At 43.2% G+C, this 15,159-nt stretch overlaps 1 protein-coding gene across 1 annotated transcript in view; it reads right to left on the bottom strand.

Moving 5' to 3' along the window:
• Window positions 1-15,159, bottom strand: part of ATXN7 (ataxin 7) — a 129,399-nt gene that overhangs the window by 46,270 nt on the left and 67,970 nt on the right. Inside the window, 1 exon segment of the mRNA XM_027121307.1 lies at window positions 3,375-3,479. Coding sequence (XP_026977108.1) covers window positions 3,375-3,479 — 105 coding nt within the window.

The raw sequence follows: 15,159 nt of genomic DNA, 5'->3' as shown, positions 1-15,159 counted from the left end.
AAGACAGTAGAATCTCTCCTTTAGCAGGTATGAGTTCTTCCTAATATAGTCATAAACAGATTGTAGAAATTTCTTCAATTTCAAAAACATTTTTGGTCTTTTGGTGTTAACTCTGGAAAACAAACATGTAGTGATAAGCCTTCTGGAATGACAACAAAGAAGAACGGGTTCCAAATACTTCTTCCTGTTACAGCCCCTCACCCCAAACACAGAAGAGACACTGGCAACATTGGGAATGGTTCTTGGTCCTGGTCCCCTGACTGCCTCTCCTTTCCAGGTGAGTAAGATGTTACTCCCAAACCAGCCGAGAGCCATCACATGGTGCCTTCCTCCACTGCGTGGAGTTGCCCCCAAGCCCACACAACTATCCATCTCCCAACCTCCTGTTTTTTCCATCAGCCTTCTCCTTGGCTGCTTCTCCCAAAGAGGGACCTCCTTCTACACTTCCCAGCTGAATCCCTCTCTCAGCACCTGACCCTCATCCTTCTGCCAGACTCTCTTCTTTCTTACAGCTTTAAATTTCCCTTGCCACAAGAGGGTCCAAAGTCCCCACCCAGGGGCCTTTATCAGTTGCATTTCCTGCCTGGCTGACAAAAGGCACTGGATTATGTATGTAAATCCTGCATTCACACCACACCTTCTTCTACTTTGGAAGTTACCACGATTGCTTTGTCACTGAACAAGTACCTTATTAGCAGACACTGTGTATGCTACATATTGGTAGATAAAAAGAGCAGAAATATGATTTTAAGACACTCCCTCCCCTCACCCACACCCCGCCCCCAATACACAGACATTCTATGAGAGAGGCAGAGGAAGAGAAATAAAATCATCTCCATGAAACGTGCTGTATGTAACTGAGTGAAGTGCTTCTGGAAGAGGGGACCAAGAGGGCCCCCTTCTGCCTCAGGAAGTCCTGCAAGAGGTAACACCTTTAAGTGGGCCTTGGTACAAACAGCAGCTGTTTTCACACTCCTTTCTAATCCACTTTGCCCATTCTCTAGAGCATCACTAAGTCACATCACTCAGGTGCTAAAAAACCTTCAATAGGTCCCCACCGACATATCAAGGCCAGGGGTGTCTGATGGCACTGAGTCTCTCTGAGCAGCCCCAGCCTGCCTTTGCACACAGCTTTTCCACACATGGGTACACCAGCTCTGGCCAATAGAGACTCCGTGGAGTACATTCCAGACAGCCTGGAATTTCCTGCCTCTGCACTTGCTCCCATCATCCCTGCTGCCAACCTGGAGCCACCAAACATGGCTGTTCAGTGCACAAGCTGTGCAGCTGTATGTGGCAGCCCTGTCCATCCATTAAAACACTTCCAACTTTAGGGTATTATAGTTGATTTTTTTTAAGTATTTTCTGCATTTTCCACAATGGACATGTATGTATTACACACCTAAAAATTGACGGGAAAAAATGTGCACATGGGAAAAACAATCCATTCTGCTCTTCCGAATAGCCTAATGTGAAGGCTGTTTCCTTTAAGAAGCCTGCTCTGAGTTACTGTGCGAGAAGCAATCTGTGCCCCTCCTTATTCTTAAGAACTTGGACTGTTTTACGACTTTCGCCACATCCTCCTGTATCTACGGCTGTACCCTTTTTTCTCTCTCATACCTATCAACTGTCAGGCACTGCATGAGGGGCTTCACCATGCTGTTTCATTTCATCCTCTCTGGAAACCAGTGAGGTTGCTATTACTGTCCCCACATTATAACAAAGGAAGCCAAGGTTGGAAAAACTTGCTCAAGACAAAGAACTAACCTATGGTTCTTGCAAGTTTAGATTTAAATCCAGTCTAGTCTGGCTTCAGAATCCTTAACTCCAAAATACTTGGCAACTAACTGCCTTTTCTGATACTGGCCACTTAAGAGTCTTCAGCAAGGAGACAGTATCTTATTCAGCTTTGTACTCACTCTGGTGCCTACTCCCAGGCCTCACTGAGAACCACAAACTCAAAGAACTTTTTATAATTACAAAAAAGATTCCTTGGGGTAAGAGGTGGGATGTTGATTATGACACTGTGACTCTTACAACTGCATCCAGCCCGACAGAAAGCCCTGTAGGTTCAAAGCTAGCTAGGCTGTGTCCCCAGCTCTACTCCCCCACTTAGCCTTAGTCTATTATCATCTTCACCTCTGAACCATTCTCCCTGCTTCTACCCTTCTCCCACAGTCTACACTCAGCAAGTCAACCAGTGAGATGGTCCTGTGTTACTCCCTTACATAAACTTTCCAATGCCCCCAAGCGGTTTCTTCCTCTGGCCTACAAGCCTGTACATGAACAGGGTCCTGGTTCAAAAGGTCTGACTTCCCAAGTCTCTACTTCCCTCACCAACTTCACTAGCCTTCTTCAAGTCTGGGCACCAGCTCTCCCCTCTGTATCAAATGCTTTTATTCCAGATCGCCGCATGGGTGGCTCCCTCTCATCATTTAGGGCTCAGGTCCCCAGGGTCACCTCCTTAGAGGCTTTGCTTGAACACGCTATTACAGAAAGACCCTGTTGTTCTTCCCTGTCTCAAGCTTGCATTTGTAGTCATGAGGACAATGACAAAACAACTTGCAGTCATTTAAAAAAATGTGTCTCGTTAGTTTTGCCTTTCTCTCCAGCTAGATTTTAAACTCCACGGAGGTAGGAATGATACCACATCCCCAATGCCTGAAACAAGGTGGGCACTCAAATACTTTCGAGTTGTTACTGAATCTAACTGGATATAAAATTAAGTTTTATGATCGGAATTTTTTTAAAACACTTTAGGCAGCATTATGACAATGGAAAAACAAGCTTATTTGGATTCTCACATGATTGACATCAGATAACAACAGGCTTGGAGCCTAAAAGAACAGGGACAGCTCAGAGGTTCATGAAACTCCTGAAGTCACAATGCTTCATTCTAAGTACATGCGCATTTTGATGGGGCAAGATAGCATAGCTTCATCACATTCACAAATTACAACATCAAGATACATTTAGAACTACTGAACTTGGACATTTCAAAATCACATTTCCTTTAAAAAAGCCATGCCTCTATACTCTGTGTGTGTATATATAATTTTACCAACCACTGAATTCACAACCGTGGGATCTAGAAGGAAACAAACCTTTTACTACACTGATGCAATATTTCAACAAAGATTTTATAAAGTACACTTTTTCCCTGTCTAATTTTAATAAAAATCAGAAAATGCACATCCCTTTCAAGAAAATTCAGAAAATACCCAACATCTGATAGGCATTAACCCATTCAATGAATTAGAAAACCTACTTCCTGACAGGGGGAGGGGTATTATAGCCTACCCATGCTGTCACTGGTTTAATACTGCTCTACCTTTTACCCTCTAATAATGATTTTTAAATGGTTAAGCACTTACCATAATGTGATTGAAATGCCTGCGGTTTGACAACCTGATTACAGTCGTTACACACCACCAAGTAGAAATCATCGTGGGCTGGACAGAGACCAAATATTGGCATGTCTGCAATAAAGAAAGAGAGCATCACTCACTCACGTGGTTCCTGTTAATATGAAACCATCTGGGGTGGCAACACTTTCTAAAGGAGCTGCCTTATGATAAAGTACACAGGATAAAAGTTGTTCCAGTTTAAAAGTAACTGATGTGACACACCATGACTATTAAAAGAGAGAAATCAAATCAGGCTTACAGAAACACCGTTATAAAGGGTTAAAATAAAATGCACGAGAAATCATTAGTATGAGGTAAACCAGACAAATCTTTTAAAATGCGAACAATGAATACATTCACACAATAAAGCAACTTTAGATGAACTCTACCAAGGGTTATGAGGAAGAATCTGCAACCACATAAAATGCCCAGCAATTCACAAAGCTGTAGCATCTAATGGTTTTGTTTGGTTAACTATGCATTCTATTCCAGCCATCTGGTCTCTGCGTTCTATGCAACCATTAAGAAAAGAAGCAGAGGTTTCACTGAAGAGTAAAACTGCTGGTTTTGTCAGCATGTAATACAAAGAAAATGATTTTCGTACTTTTTTTTCTTCAGGTCACAACTAACCTCTAGTCCTTTGCTTGCATACTGATGCCACTGGACAGAAAGAACCTCAGTACAAGCACAACATTTCATATATTAATCTCAGTTCAGTTACCAGAATAGGGCAAGATACAAGTTGGATTTTTTTTGTACTAAGAAGTTAATTAAAATACAAATGTAAAACTAGACTATCTGCATATACATGAAAACGAAGTACAGTAACTTGATACCTGGTAATATATGGTTAACTAAGAAGTCCTAACTGTGGACAATTAATTATTAGTAACAATCCAGGGAACAGAGCTAACAGTTCAAATCCAGAATCTAAATCTTTTAAATATTTCAGACTTGGCATTTTACACTATAAGCACTATTTAGAACATCAGCAATGAATGGATAATTAGCACATTTCAATTAGGCAAATATTTTAGTAGACCAAATACCAAGTTTAAAGAGGGAAGAAAGATCCAAAAAGCTGATTAGCATCTGCTTTCTTTCCTGTAAGATTTAATTTCACACTTTCTCCAGCTTGGGTGGGCTTGGTGGTTTTAAAGGAAACAGAAAATGCCCCGAGGTGATGTAAAGTGATGATAATCTCTAAAATGTCAAATTACGGATCTAATAATATCTACACACAGCTATAGGTCAGATTTTCTTAAACAGTTTCTATTACACTGAACTGCACAGATAGCTAGCTGTGAACCTGAAATATACCAGGGACCAACACGATTCCGGGATGCAGCAGCAGCACTGAGCAGGTTCTACGTGCTCCGATCTCATTTTATCCTCACAACTACTTGGGTAGATACCATTATAACCCTGCTCTGGAGAGGAGTAAACTGATTCACAGAAAGGTGAACTACTTTGTCTAAGTCAATAGCTGAGATTTGATTCTGACTCACAACAATGGGTTGAATTTGGTCCCTTGAAGACCGAAGGAATATGATTTCTAGAAATTCCTTCCAGATTCCAACTCCAACAAGTTGAATGTCAGGGCTGAACACCTTTTTTTTTTTTTTTTTTGCGGTACGCGGGCCTCTCACTGCTGTGGCCTCTCCCGTTGCGGAGCACAGGCTCCGGACGCGCTGGCTCAGCGGCCATGGCTCACGGGCCCAGCTGCTCCGCGGCATGTGGGATCTTCCCGGACCGGGGCACGAACCCGTGTCCCCTGCATCGGCAGGCGGACTCTCAACCACTGCGCCACCAGGGAAGCCCAGGGCTGAACACCTTTGACGGAATAAACTGATAAGACAACAGAAGAAGTTTCTAACAGACTGCTGACTTCTGTGACTAAGCTTAACAATTTCACGAAAAATAAGAGCCAAACAATGTGCTATTTTCCTGGAAAGCATGCCTACATTGAGTTAAAAATAGTACATGTGGGAGAAGGGGAAAGGTTATATCCATGCAATGATCAACAAGTAATAAGCCATTTTCAATGGCTACAGTTTGACATGACATTTCCTTTTTTCTTTTTCTTTTTTTGGCCATGCCCCGTGGCACGTAAGATCTTAGTTCCCCAATCAGGGATTGAACCCGCTCCCCCCTGCATTGGAAGCGCAGAGTCTTAACCACCAGACTGTCAGGAAAGTCCCAACATTTCAGTTTTAAAAATAAAAATTTAAAGTAGTTTACTTTAAGTTCCATATATCCCTATGCTAAATCATTCTGACACAGGACAATTAAGTATGAATTACAGAAATGGCAAAACATTCATAACTTACAGCTGAAAAGTATGAAATGCCTATACACATCAAATCAACAGTTTCATTAATGAAATCAACTTGATCAGTTTTATTAATTAAACAGTAGTTAAAGTATTAAATTAAGTGGTCTCAGTTTAGACTTAGGCCTCGGCAATGTGCCTGGTTTGTGTGATTTCTCACAGCACTCTATTACAAGCGATGCTGTTTAAAATATGTCACTTTGCCAGATACCAGATATTGCTGGGGACTAGCTTCCCACCCCTTTATAAATAAGCCAATTGTAAAAAATTAAAAACTGTATAAATCCTTGCAAATAATAAAAATTTAACTGGCCACAATGATGTTTATGTAGAAAACTGTTCTTTTTTTGTTCTGATTCCTTTGATCCTTTTGTGAGACTCAGAAATACTAATAAAACTAAGTGAGTAGGGGTCATTCTGTGAGGGACCAAGAATTTATACTTCTGTAAAAAGGTTCAATTTCCTCAATAACTTATAATTATTTGCAATTGATGACAATAAAGATGATAATCATAATGATAAACAGTTGGCATTCTCTGAGAGACCACTCTGTGCCAGGTTCTCAGCTAAGCACTTTTCATAAGGTTTATCCTTCAATATAATCTTCATTTTACCGATGGAGACAAGAACTTGTCTAATTTCACCCAGCAAAAAAGTACAACCAGGACTCAAACTGAGGTTTTTGCACCATCTGTGACCTCAATTCCATGCACACCCACCCCCCCCCCCCCCCCCCCCCCCCCCATCCCCAATCCCTGTGGAAAAAAACAAAGTACATTTAAACGCACTTCATGCTACCCTATGAAATCAAGTTCCTGTTCGGAGAACCTAAAGCAACTTTAATTTTAGCTTTCTGAATTCTTTACTTTCAGATATCCATATTTGGATGTAAGCTAAAGGATACAAAATAATTTAAATAAAATGTCTTCTTTGGGGGAAAAAAAGGAGTTTATATCCTTTTTCTGAATTAGGACATTCCAGAGGCCTTAGCAACAGGAACAGCGTGTGGAATGTTGTGGTAACAGAGAAAATGAAATAATTTTTGTGAGCGACAGTATGTATGTTTCTGAATACTTTCCAAGTGTAAGTTCACAATCAGCCCATCTACAAATTAACACATGGAACTTGCCCAAATGCAAGAAGGGAAAAGCTTCATTTATGACGGAAAACAGAGTTCCTATTGAGTTAAAATGAGTTCCTACTGAATTTAAAAAAAAGTTTACAAAATTTTCTTTAAATATACAACTTAAACCATTATATGAAATACAATGAAAGTTTTAAAACTGTACTTGACCCCATGGACTCTGACCTAATTTGAAAGAATGGATTTTATCATGTGTAAGCCCTAAATCTTTCTCAGGTTTCAGGTCACCCTAACCTTCCAATCAGTGAGTGGCCCGGCACCCACACCAAGGCCGTCATGTATTTTGGAGACCCCAGGCCAGCAGCGTAGGAAGGACTGGGTTTAAGCACATGGACACATGAGCACATGTGTGCAGAACCTTCACAGTCCCATGCAGACTGAAGGCCCTCTGGCCAAAGCCTGTCCTGAACAGTTACTTTGGTGCTGCCATCCCCATTTTGAGGCCTGTGCCCAACAACAAAACTTGAGCACCGTAGCAAAGCATTTCACCTTTGCAGTACCCTGTGCGTCTCCCTTCTCCCACACACCCAAACTTCTACATGCAAACGACTCCCACATTTCTATCTCTAGCCCAGACGGCTCCCGAGCTCTGTCTAGACTCACAAATCCAACTCCCTCCCTATTAAGACACTGCCATCTGGATGTCTTTCATACATCTCAAATCAAACAAGCACGTCCAAGAGAGCTTTGCCTTCCACCCTGCCCTGTTCCCTGCCCCCCAAAATCTTCCCCCTTTTGGGTAAATGACTCTGCTCATCTTCTCAAACTAAAAACCCACACAACACCCCGACTCTTCTTTCCCTCATCACACCCAGGCCACCAGCAGGTCCGATCAGCTCTCCTCTAACACCTCTGTCCATTTCTCTCCACTGTCCAGCCCGCCACTGTAAAGCCTGTCACCAGCACCTTTCCTATGGACTGTGGAAGAAAGTCTCCCACATGGTTGACAATCCCTTCCACACGACTGCCAGAGTGATTCTTCGAAATCCTCCAACAGATCACGTAAATACCATTAAAACTTCCCAAGTGACTTCCCACTCCTCTCGGAATAAAATCCAAGCCTTTACCACAACCCCCAAGGTTATGGGATACACCAGCGGTCTGTCCTCCGCCCTTCACTCCCTGTCCCCTGAGTCCCTGCTCCCCTCTCCTTGGCTCACTCTGCTCCAGGCACACTGATCTCCATTCTCTCCTTGGAAAGCTTTTTCTCTGCCAGGCTCTGCCCCTGCTCTTCACAAGATGCCTGGGGCATTCTCACACATCAGGTCTCAGCTCAGCTGTCATCTCTTCAAAGGGCTGTCTCCAGCTCCTCCCCAGTTAGTTATTCTCTGTCACAGGTATTTTAAGCAGAGTGGCTAACAGTGTGGGCCACTCCCCAGCACCCCGAATCCAATGTGATCTCGGCCAAGTTCTGTAACCTCTTTGAACTTCAGTCTCTTCATGTGTCAAATATTGACGATCACAGTACCTAATTCACCAGGCACCTCCCAGGGTAGAAAGAGTAAGAGAGCTAATAGACGCAAAGCCTTAGAAGGCCCCAGGAAGTGCTCAATCAATGTCCCCCAACGGCCTGTAAGGTAGCAGTCATGCACGCCCACTGTATTGCTCAGGAAACTAAGGCACACAGACACTGAGATCTCACAAGCTAGTGAGTGGCAGAGTCATGATTTGAACCCAGGTCTGCTGGGCTCAGAAGCCCAGGCATTTCCCAACATTCTCCCAGAAGCTGCCAGAATCTGCCTCCTCCATGCTGCTCCCACTGCCAGTGCCCACGGTCAGAGCCTGGTGGCCTCCACACACCGGTACAGAGCTCCTAATAGGGTCTGAGTTGCTTCCCTCTTCAGCCTCCTCCACTCTGCTGCCAAAGCCACCAACCTACAAAGTAATAAAGCCATTCCTCTCCTTGGAGACCTCTGCTGGCTTCAAAGTGGTACTTGGACCCCTGACCTACCTCTCTGTAAGCAAGGCCCTAGCACTCTTTTCTCCTCCCATCTCTCCAGGCTGAGTCAACCTGCTCTAAGCTCAAGACTGTGTGGGTCTTCTCAGAACCTGCCCTGTTCTCTGCAATCCTACCTTTTGGACACAACTGTTCCTACAGCACAGAAAGCTCTTCTCTCTTCTTTCTGGAATTCCCGCCATTCGACCAGAGCTGTGCTCTTACTCATACCATTCATATCTCCATCACAGTCGTTCACTCACTGACTTATGATTTTTGAATGGTAATTGATGCCTCTGCAGCCCTGTCTGACGGCAGACTCCTCGCCTTGCCTAGCACAGAGTCTGAGAAGTGAACTCAAGATTATGTGACGGTGAAGTAATGACTGACATCTGGAACTCTCCCGTAGCTTCCACTTGCTCTTAGGATAAAAACTAAGACCCCTGACAAGGCTCTCTCCACGCTGGCACCCTGCACCTGGCCCCTCTGGCCTTCATTTTGTCCCTGGTGCACACCATACTCTCTCCTGTCACAGCACCATGGTGCTTGCTGTTCCCTCTGTTTGAACTCCCTTCCTCCAGATCTTGACCTGGCTTGTTACTTTACTTCATTTGGTCTCAGCTTCAATGTCGCTTCCTTCAGACTTGGCTAGTCAGGGCCCCATTATCTGCTCTCAGAGCACTGACTTAGCCTTGCCACACAGCACCATGCCCTGTTCGTAACTATCCATCTAACTGTGTGAGCCTTAATCTCCTCCCACTAGACTAAGTTCCACATCTGTCTTGTTTTCTGCTCTAGTGGCAGTGCCTAACAATGCCTAACTTGATGGACAGGAAGCAGCAAATGGATGTACTAATACTATTGGGTGGAGAGTAACTAAAGTATTAGATGAAGTCCCTGTGGTGCCACCATAAGTCAAGGGTATAATTGCGCCTTTATGTCATGTAAAGACATACAGTCACCCACTAAAACTGGGTATCCAGTGAGATAAAAGTTCAAGGGTGAGAAGGTTTCCCTTGAACACATGATCCCATTCCTGGGGGCGGTTTCTGGTAAAATTTGTGTTGCAGGGTCTGCTTCTCAAATGTGCACACTGGCAAATTCTCTTCTGCTAGTGTGTGCAGTGCAGTAACTAGGAACAGTTCTGGAGTCAGACTACTGAGATTCAAGTCCCTAATCTTTCCCTTACTAGCTATGTGAACACAGTTAAGTTATTAACTTCAGTTTCCTCATCTGTAAAATACAGAGAACAGGACCTACATTTCACAGTGCTGTTGTGAGGATGAAATAAACTACTCCGTGGAGAGCATTCCATGCTGAACACATAGTAAACACTCAGTGTTAGCAAAATAAACAAAAACACACAATATACACACACTAGACGTGTTCTGCTGCAAGGGCCCCAGTTCTCACTGATTAAAGTCGCCGGAGATCGATATATACACCAAATGGCAACTATTTTATAATGTGAGCTTAACCTTCAAGTGGTCTCTGCCCCTGCTGCTGACCACACACTCCTCCCTGTAAGCAATGAAAGGCAGGGGAGAGGCGGACAAGACTTGCTGGTGCTCCCCCTGCAGAGGGTCAAGGCTCAAGTTTCGGAGTTTAAGCTCCACCCCGCAAGCCTGGGAGAACCCACAGTTTTAAGGAAGGCAGCCACATGATACAAAAGGTCACTCTGGCATGCGTGTGGATCTACCGAGGTAAGGGGGTAGTGGGCTGGTCCCCAAGGGCTGATGCAGAAGTCAGAGTGAGACAGGAAGTGCCTATGTGATGAAGATGGAAGAGACCAGACTGAAGACATGCTCTGGAGAGCTCTGCAAAGATATGGGGAGACCATGGATCGGGGGTGAGGGAGAGGGGAGAAAGCCAAAGATGGGCTGCAGTTTGTTCCTTGCTCACTGTAGCTAATGTGGCCAGCTAATGCATGATGGGAGACACACAGATGGAAGAACTTAGCTTGCTAAGGCAATAGAGCCTGGCAGTTAAAGGCACAGCCACCAGAACCACACTGGCTGCATTCAAATCCCAGCCTTGCCGCTTGGTAGCCTTTACCTCAGTTTCCTCATCTATAAATGGGAAAAGTGACAGTACCTACCTCACTGGTTGTAGGAAGAACTAACAAACAGATGTAAAATGTTTAGAACAATGCAAAGTACTTTGTAAACATGAGCCATTTTTAAAATCATCTTCCAGATCACTGTCCTCTGGTCTTTGACCTAAATAGTGGCTATTCTCCCCTCCGCCTATTCCAACTCCCCCACCCATACGCATTTAAATAGTGGTGTTTTTAGGGACTTCCCTGGGGGCACAGTGCTTAAGAATCTGCCTGCCAAGGCAGGGGACACAGGTTCGATCCCTGGTCCGAGAAGATCCCACGTGCCACGGAGCAACTAAGCCAGTGCGCCACAACTACTGAGCCTGCGCACTAGAGCCCATGAGCCACAACTACTGAAGCCCGCGTCTAGAGCCTGTGCACCGCAATGAGAAGCCCGCGCACCGCAACAGAGTAGACCCCGCTCGCCGCAACTAGAGAAAGCCCGCGCGCAGCAACGAAGACCCAATGCAGCCAAAAATAAATAAATAAATTTTTAAAATTAAAAAATAAAAACAGTGATGTTTTTAAATCATAAATGTCACCTAGTCTGATTAAACCCTTAGTTTACCACGTAGAGTACTCCAATGCAGTCAGAATGAAAATCAGTGCTTAGAAAGACCCTGCCTGATCTCTGCAACCGTAAGACACAGCCACTCCTCATCCATGCCCGAATTCCATCTCCTCGACAGTTACGCACACAGGCCAACCACTTTCCCACCTCAGGCCCTTTGCTAATTCTGCTCCCTCTGTACAGAATGCTTTGTCTGGCTGGTTCCAGATCACAGCTTACATTCCACTGAAAGACCTTGCCTGACCACTCAGTTTAAAGCAGGAGCCTATCTCTTCAGGCAGTACTCTCTCTTCACTCATTAGTTATTTGTAATTTGTGTTTTGGCTACCGCCCTAAGATATAAACTCCATGAGGGCAGAGGCCATGTCTGCGCAGCACAGTGCCTAGCACACAGTAGGTTCTCAACAAAAGAATTTGAGAAAGGCCCCTGGATTGGACTTCCTGAGTTCAAATTCCAATGCCATCACTCACTAGGAGCAGTAACTCGGACAAGTTCCTCCGCTTCAGTACCCTCATATGTAAAATGGACACGATAATAGTAGCTACCTTAATGTGTAGTTATGAGGATGAGATGAGTTAGTATACATAAAGCTCTTAGAACTATGTCTGGCACAGAGCATGTGCTAGGTCTGTCTTACCTATTAGGATTATAATTATTTCCATTTTCACTGTCAGTGGCTTACACTGGCCACTGCTTCTAATCTTCTGCTGGTCTACAGCCACCACCTCTTGTACACTCAGTGTATTAAGTACTCACTGTATGTCAGGTCTCATGGCAAGTACTCTGTGTATATCATTCATTCATGTATCAAAAGTCTACTATGCCTAAACACGATTCTAGGTACTGGCTATATATACATCAGTGAACAAAAATCACAACAGCAACACCACCATCTGAGAAGCAATACATATAACACAAACAATCAAAGTTTTCAATTACTGAGCACTTCCTATGTTCCAGGTACAGTGCTAAGTATTAACTCATTTGCTCTTCACAACACCACCCACCTTTCAGGGTCGCTGTCCCCACTTCACAGATAAAGCAAGTGAGGAACAAGATTACCTGCCTTAAGTCACAGAGCCAGCACACGGAGGAGCTGAGATGTGAAGGTAGGCTACTCCCACGTACGTGCTCCTCACCTCACCTCACGAGCCTCAACATTGCTCAGCGCACTCCCAGCCTCTCCCGCCTTGTTTAATCAAAGTCAGTCAAGGCATCCTATCGAACAGCAGACTTCTGATGCTACCTCTGGACTGTCTGCTCTCACTGCTACGCAAAGGTTTCCTTAGATACTAGGACTCTCAGCTCCACTAGTGTCGGAAACACTTCGAAGTAACCTGATGGACCAACTTGGAAGGCTGGTCTGCACATAACTGACTTTTACTATAGTCAGTCCCAAATTTATTTCAAATGGTAACTGTCAGTTCTGGGTAATCAAAAGGAATATCAATAATATAATAAAAAAGTTTTAAACTGCTCTTAAGTGAGCTTTAACATCTCAACGGGGAAAAGATAAAACAGAATTTTATTTCTACCTTCTGCACACACTTCTCCAAAATTCATATTCTCTGCTCCAATAATTAAAGGGAACTGGACTTTCCTTTGATCATAAGACATTAGATGATGAACCAACCAGACACAAAAAAAGGCAATCAACAACCTGCCAAAATGTATGTGTTTTGGGACCCTGTCTGAACTAAAGCAGTCAATAAAATTACATTAAAAAAAAAAAAAAAGAGATGTTTCCAGTACCAAACACCAGAGGACCAAAGAGTCAGAGATTAGAAAGCAGTCTAACAGTTATTCATCACTATGTAAAAGTGGCCAACCTTATAGTGACCCTCCATAGACAAGTCATAAGTGCTACTGTTGTCACTAATTGTACTGAAAATGAGATACAGTACCTGGCAAAGAACAGAGGAAGCAAATATCAAAATCCTAGGGAACCTGAGTTAGGGAAGGCCAGGTAGGGTTACAAAGGTGACATACATGACAGGCTACCTCACATGTACCTTTAGCTACTCAAAATACTGTCAGCAAATTCTGACCTTTCAAACGGAAACTAGAGGCACCTTCCAAAACCCTTAGGGAATCTTACCTGCATCACTACCATTCAGCTAAGTTGCAGACTATGATAAGATATGTGCTATAAGAGAGTTTACCACTTAGCTGGTATTATAACCTCAAGAGAGGTACTTACCTCTAGACATCCAGTTCCTGCGTTTGAAAAATGGTGAAAACAATGGTATCTATGTCAGGAGATTGTTGGATTGAATAAGATAATTCACGTAAAATGTTTAGTTCTATGTCTGCCTAAACACAGTAAGCAGAGTATATGTAAATACTTAATGAAGAGTAGTGTTAATATTATTATTATTATTGTTAAGCCTATGGTTATAAACTCATGACTCAGTTAAGAATACTTTCTTTTCTTCAAAAGGCAGTCAATACCCAATACCACATCTGCCAGACATCTTGTATGCGGAAAACCCACAGCTCTCATACAACTAAAAACAGCATTAACTATGGAATGGTATTGCCTACTCACCTAGCTTTATATTTTTAAGTGGTTAGCTTTATACAGACCATACCCTAGCCCAGAAAATCAAGCTCAACAAATTTAAAAGAAATGAAATCATGCCAAGTATTTTCTCTGACCACAACGGAATCAAATTGGAAACTAGTAACAGAAAGATACTAGAAAATTTCCAAACACTTGGAACCTAGACACTTCAAATAATCCATAACCAATATAATATGTGATATTAACAAGTTAAAGAAGAAAAATCATACTACCGTAACAGTTGATGCAGAAAAAATATGTATGTTTTTTAAAAAAATCCAGAGAACTCGGAATAAAGGGGATTTCCTTAACTTGATAAAGAACACTTACAAAAAACCCTACAGTTAACATCATACTTAATGGAGAAAGGCTGCATGCTTTCCTCCTAAGGTCAGGAACAAGGCAAGGATACCCACTCTCATCAAAGCACTGAAGTTCTAGCCATAGAAATCAGGCAAGAAAAGGAAATAAAAGGCATACAGATTTGAAAGAAAGAAATAAGCTTTCTCCATCTGCAGATGACTTGATGGTCTGTGGAGAAAACCACAAAGAACCTACAAAAAACCTCCCCAAATTTACCAGCTTAGCAGTATCACAGGATACAAAATTTACTTAGTCTGTTTGGGCTGCTGTAACAAAATACCATTGACTGGGTAGCTTATAAACAACAAACATTCATTTCTCACGGTTCTGGGAGCTGGGAATCCAAGATTAAGGCACCAGCACACTGAGTGTCTGGTGAGAGCCTGCTTCCTGGTTCAGGGTCAGCTTTTCATGGTGTCCTCCACATTGAGCTTAAGGGGAGAGGGAGCTCTCTGGAGCCTCTTTCACAAGGGCACTAATCCCATTCGTGAGAGCTCCACCTTCATGATCTAACCACTTCCCAAAGGCCCCACCTCCAAAAATCATCACACTGGCGATTAGGTTTCAACGTATGAATTTGCAGTGGGTGGGGGGGACGATGGGACACAAACATTCAGTCTGTACACAAGATCAACACAGAAAAATCAACTGTCTTTCTATATATTTGTAATGAACACATGAAAACCAAAATCACATGGCTAGCCTTCAGCTGGCAGAGCATGTTAAGCAAGTTATTTGCTTTAT

This window comes from Aethalodelphis obliquidens, unplaced genomic scaffold, assembly GCF_003676395.1.
Source record: "Aethalodelphis obliquidens isolate GAN/ISIS:26980383/991018 unplaced genomic scaffold, ASM367639v1 scaffold22, whole genome shotgun sequence".
In the NCBI taxonomy this organism is placed as follows: domain Eukaryota; kingdom Metazoa; phylum Chordata; class Mammalia; order Artiodactyla; family Delphinidae; genus Aethalodelphis; species Aethalodelphis obliquidens.
This window is presented reverse-complemented; position numbering and strand designations above follow the sequence as displayed.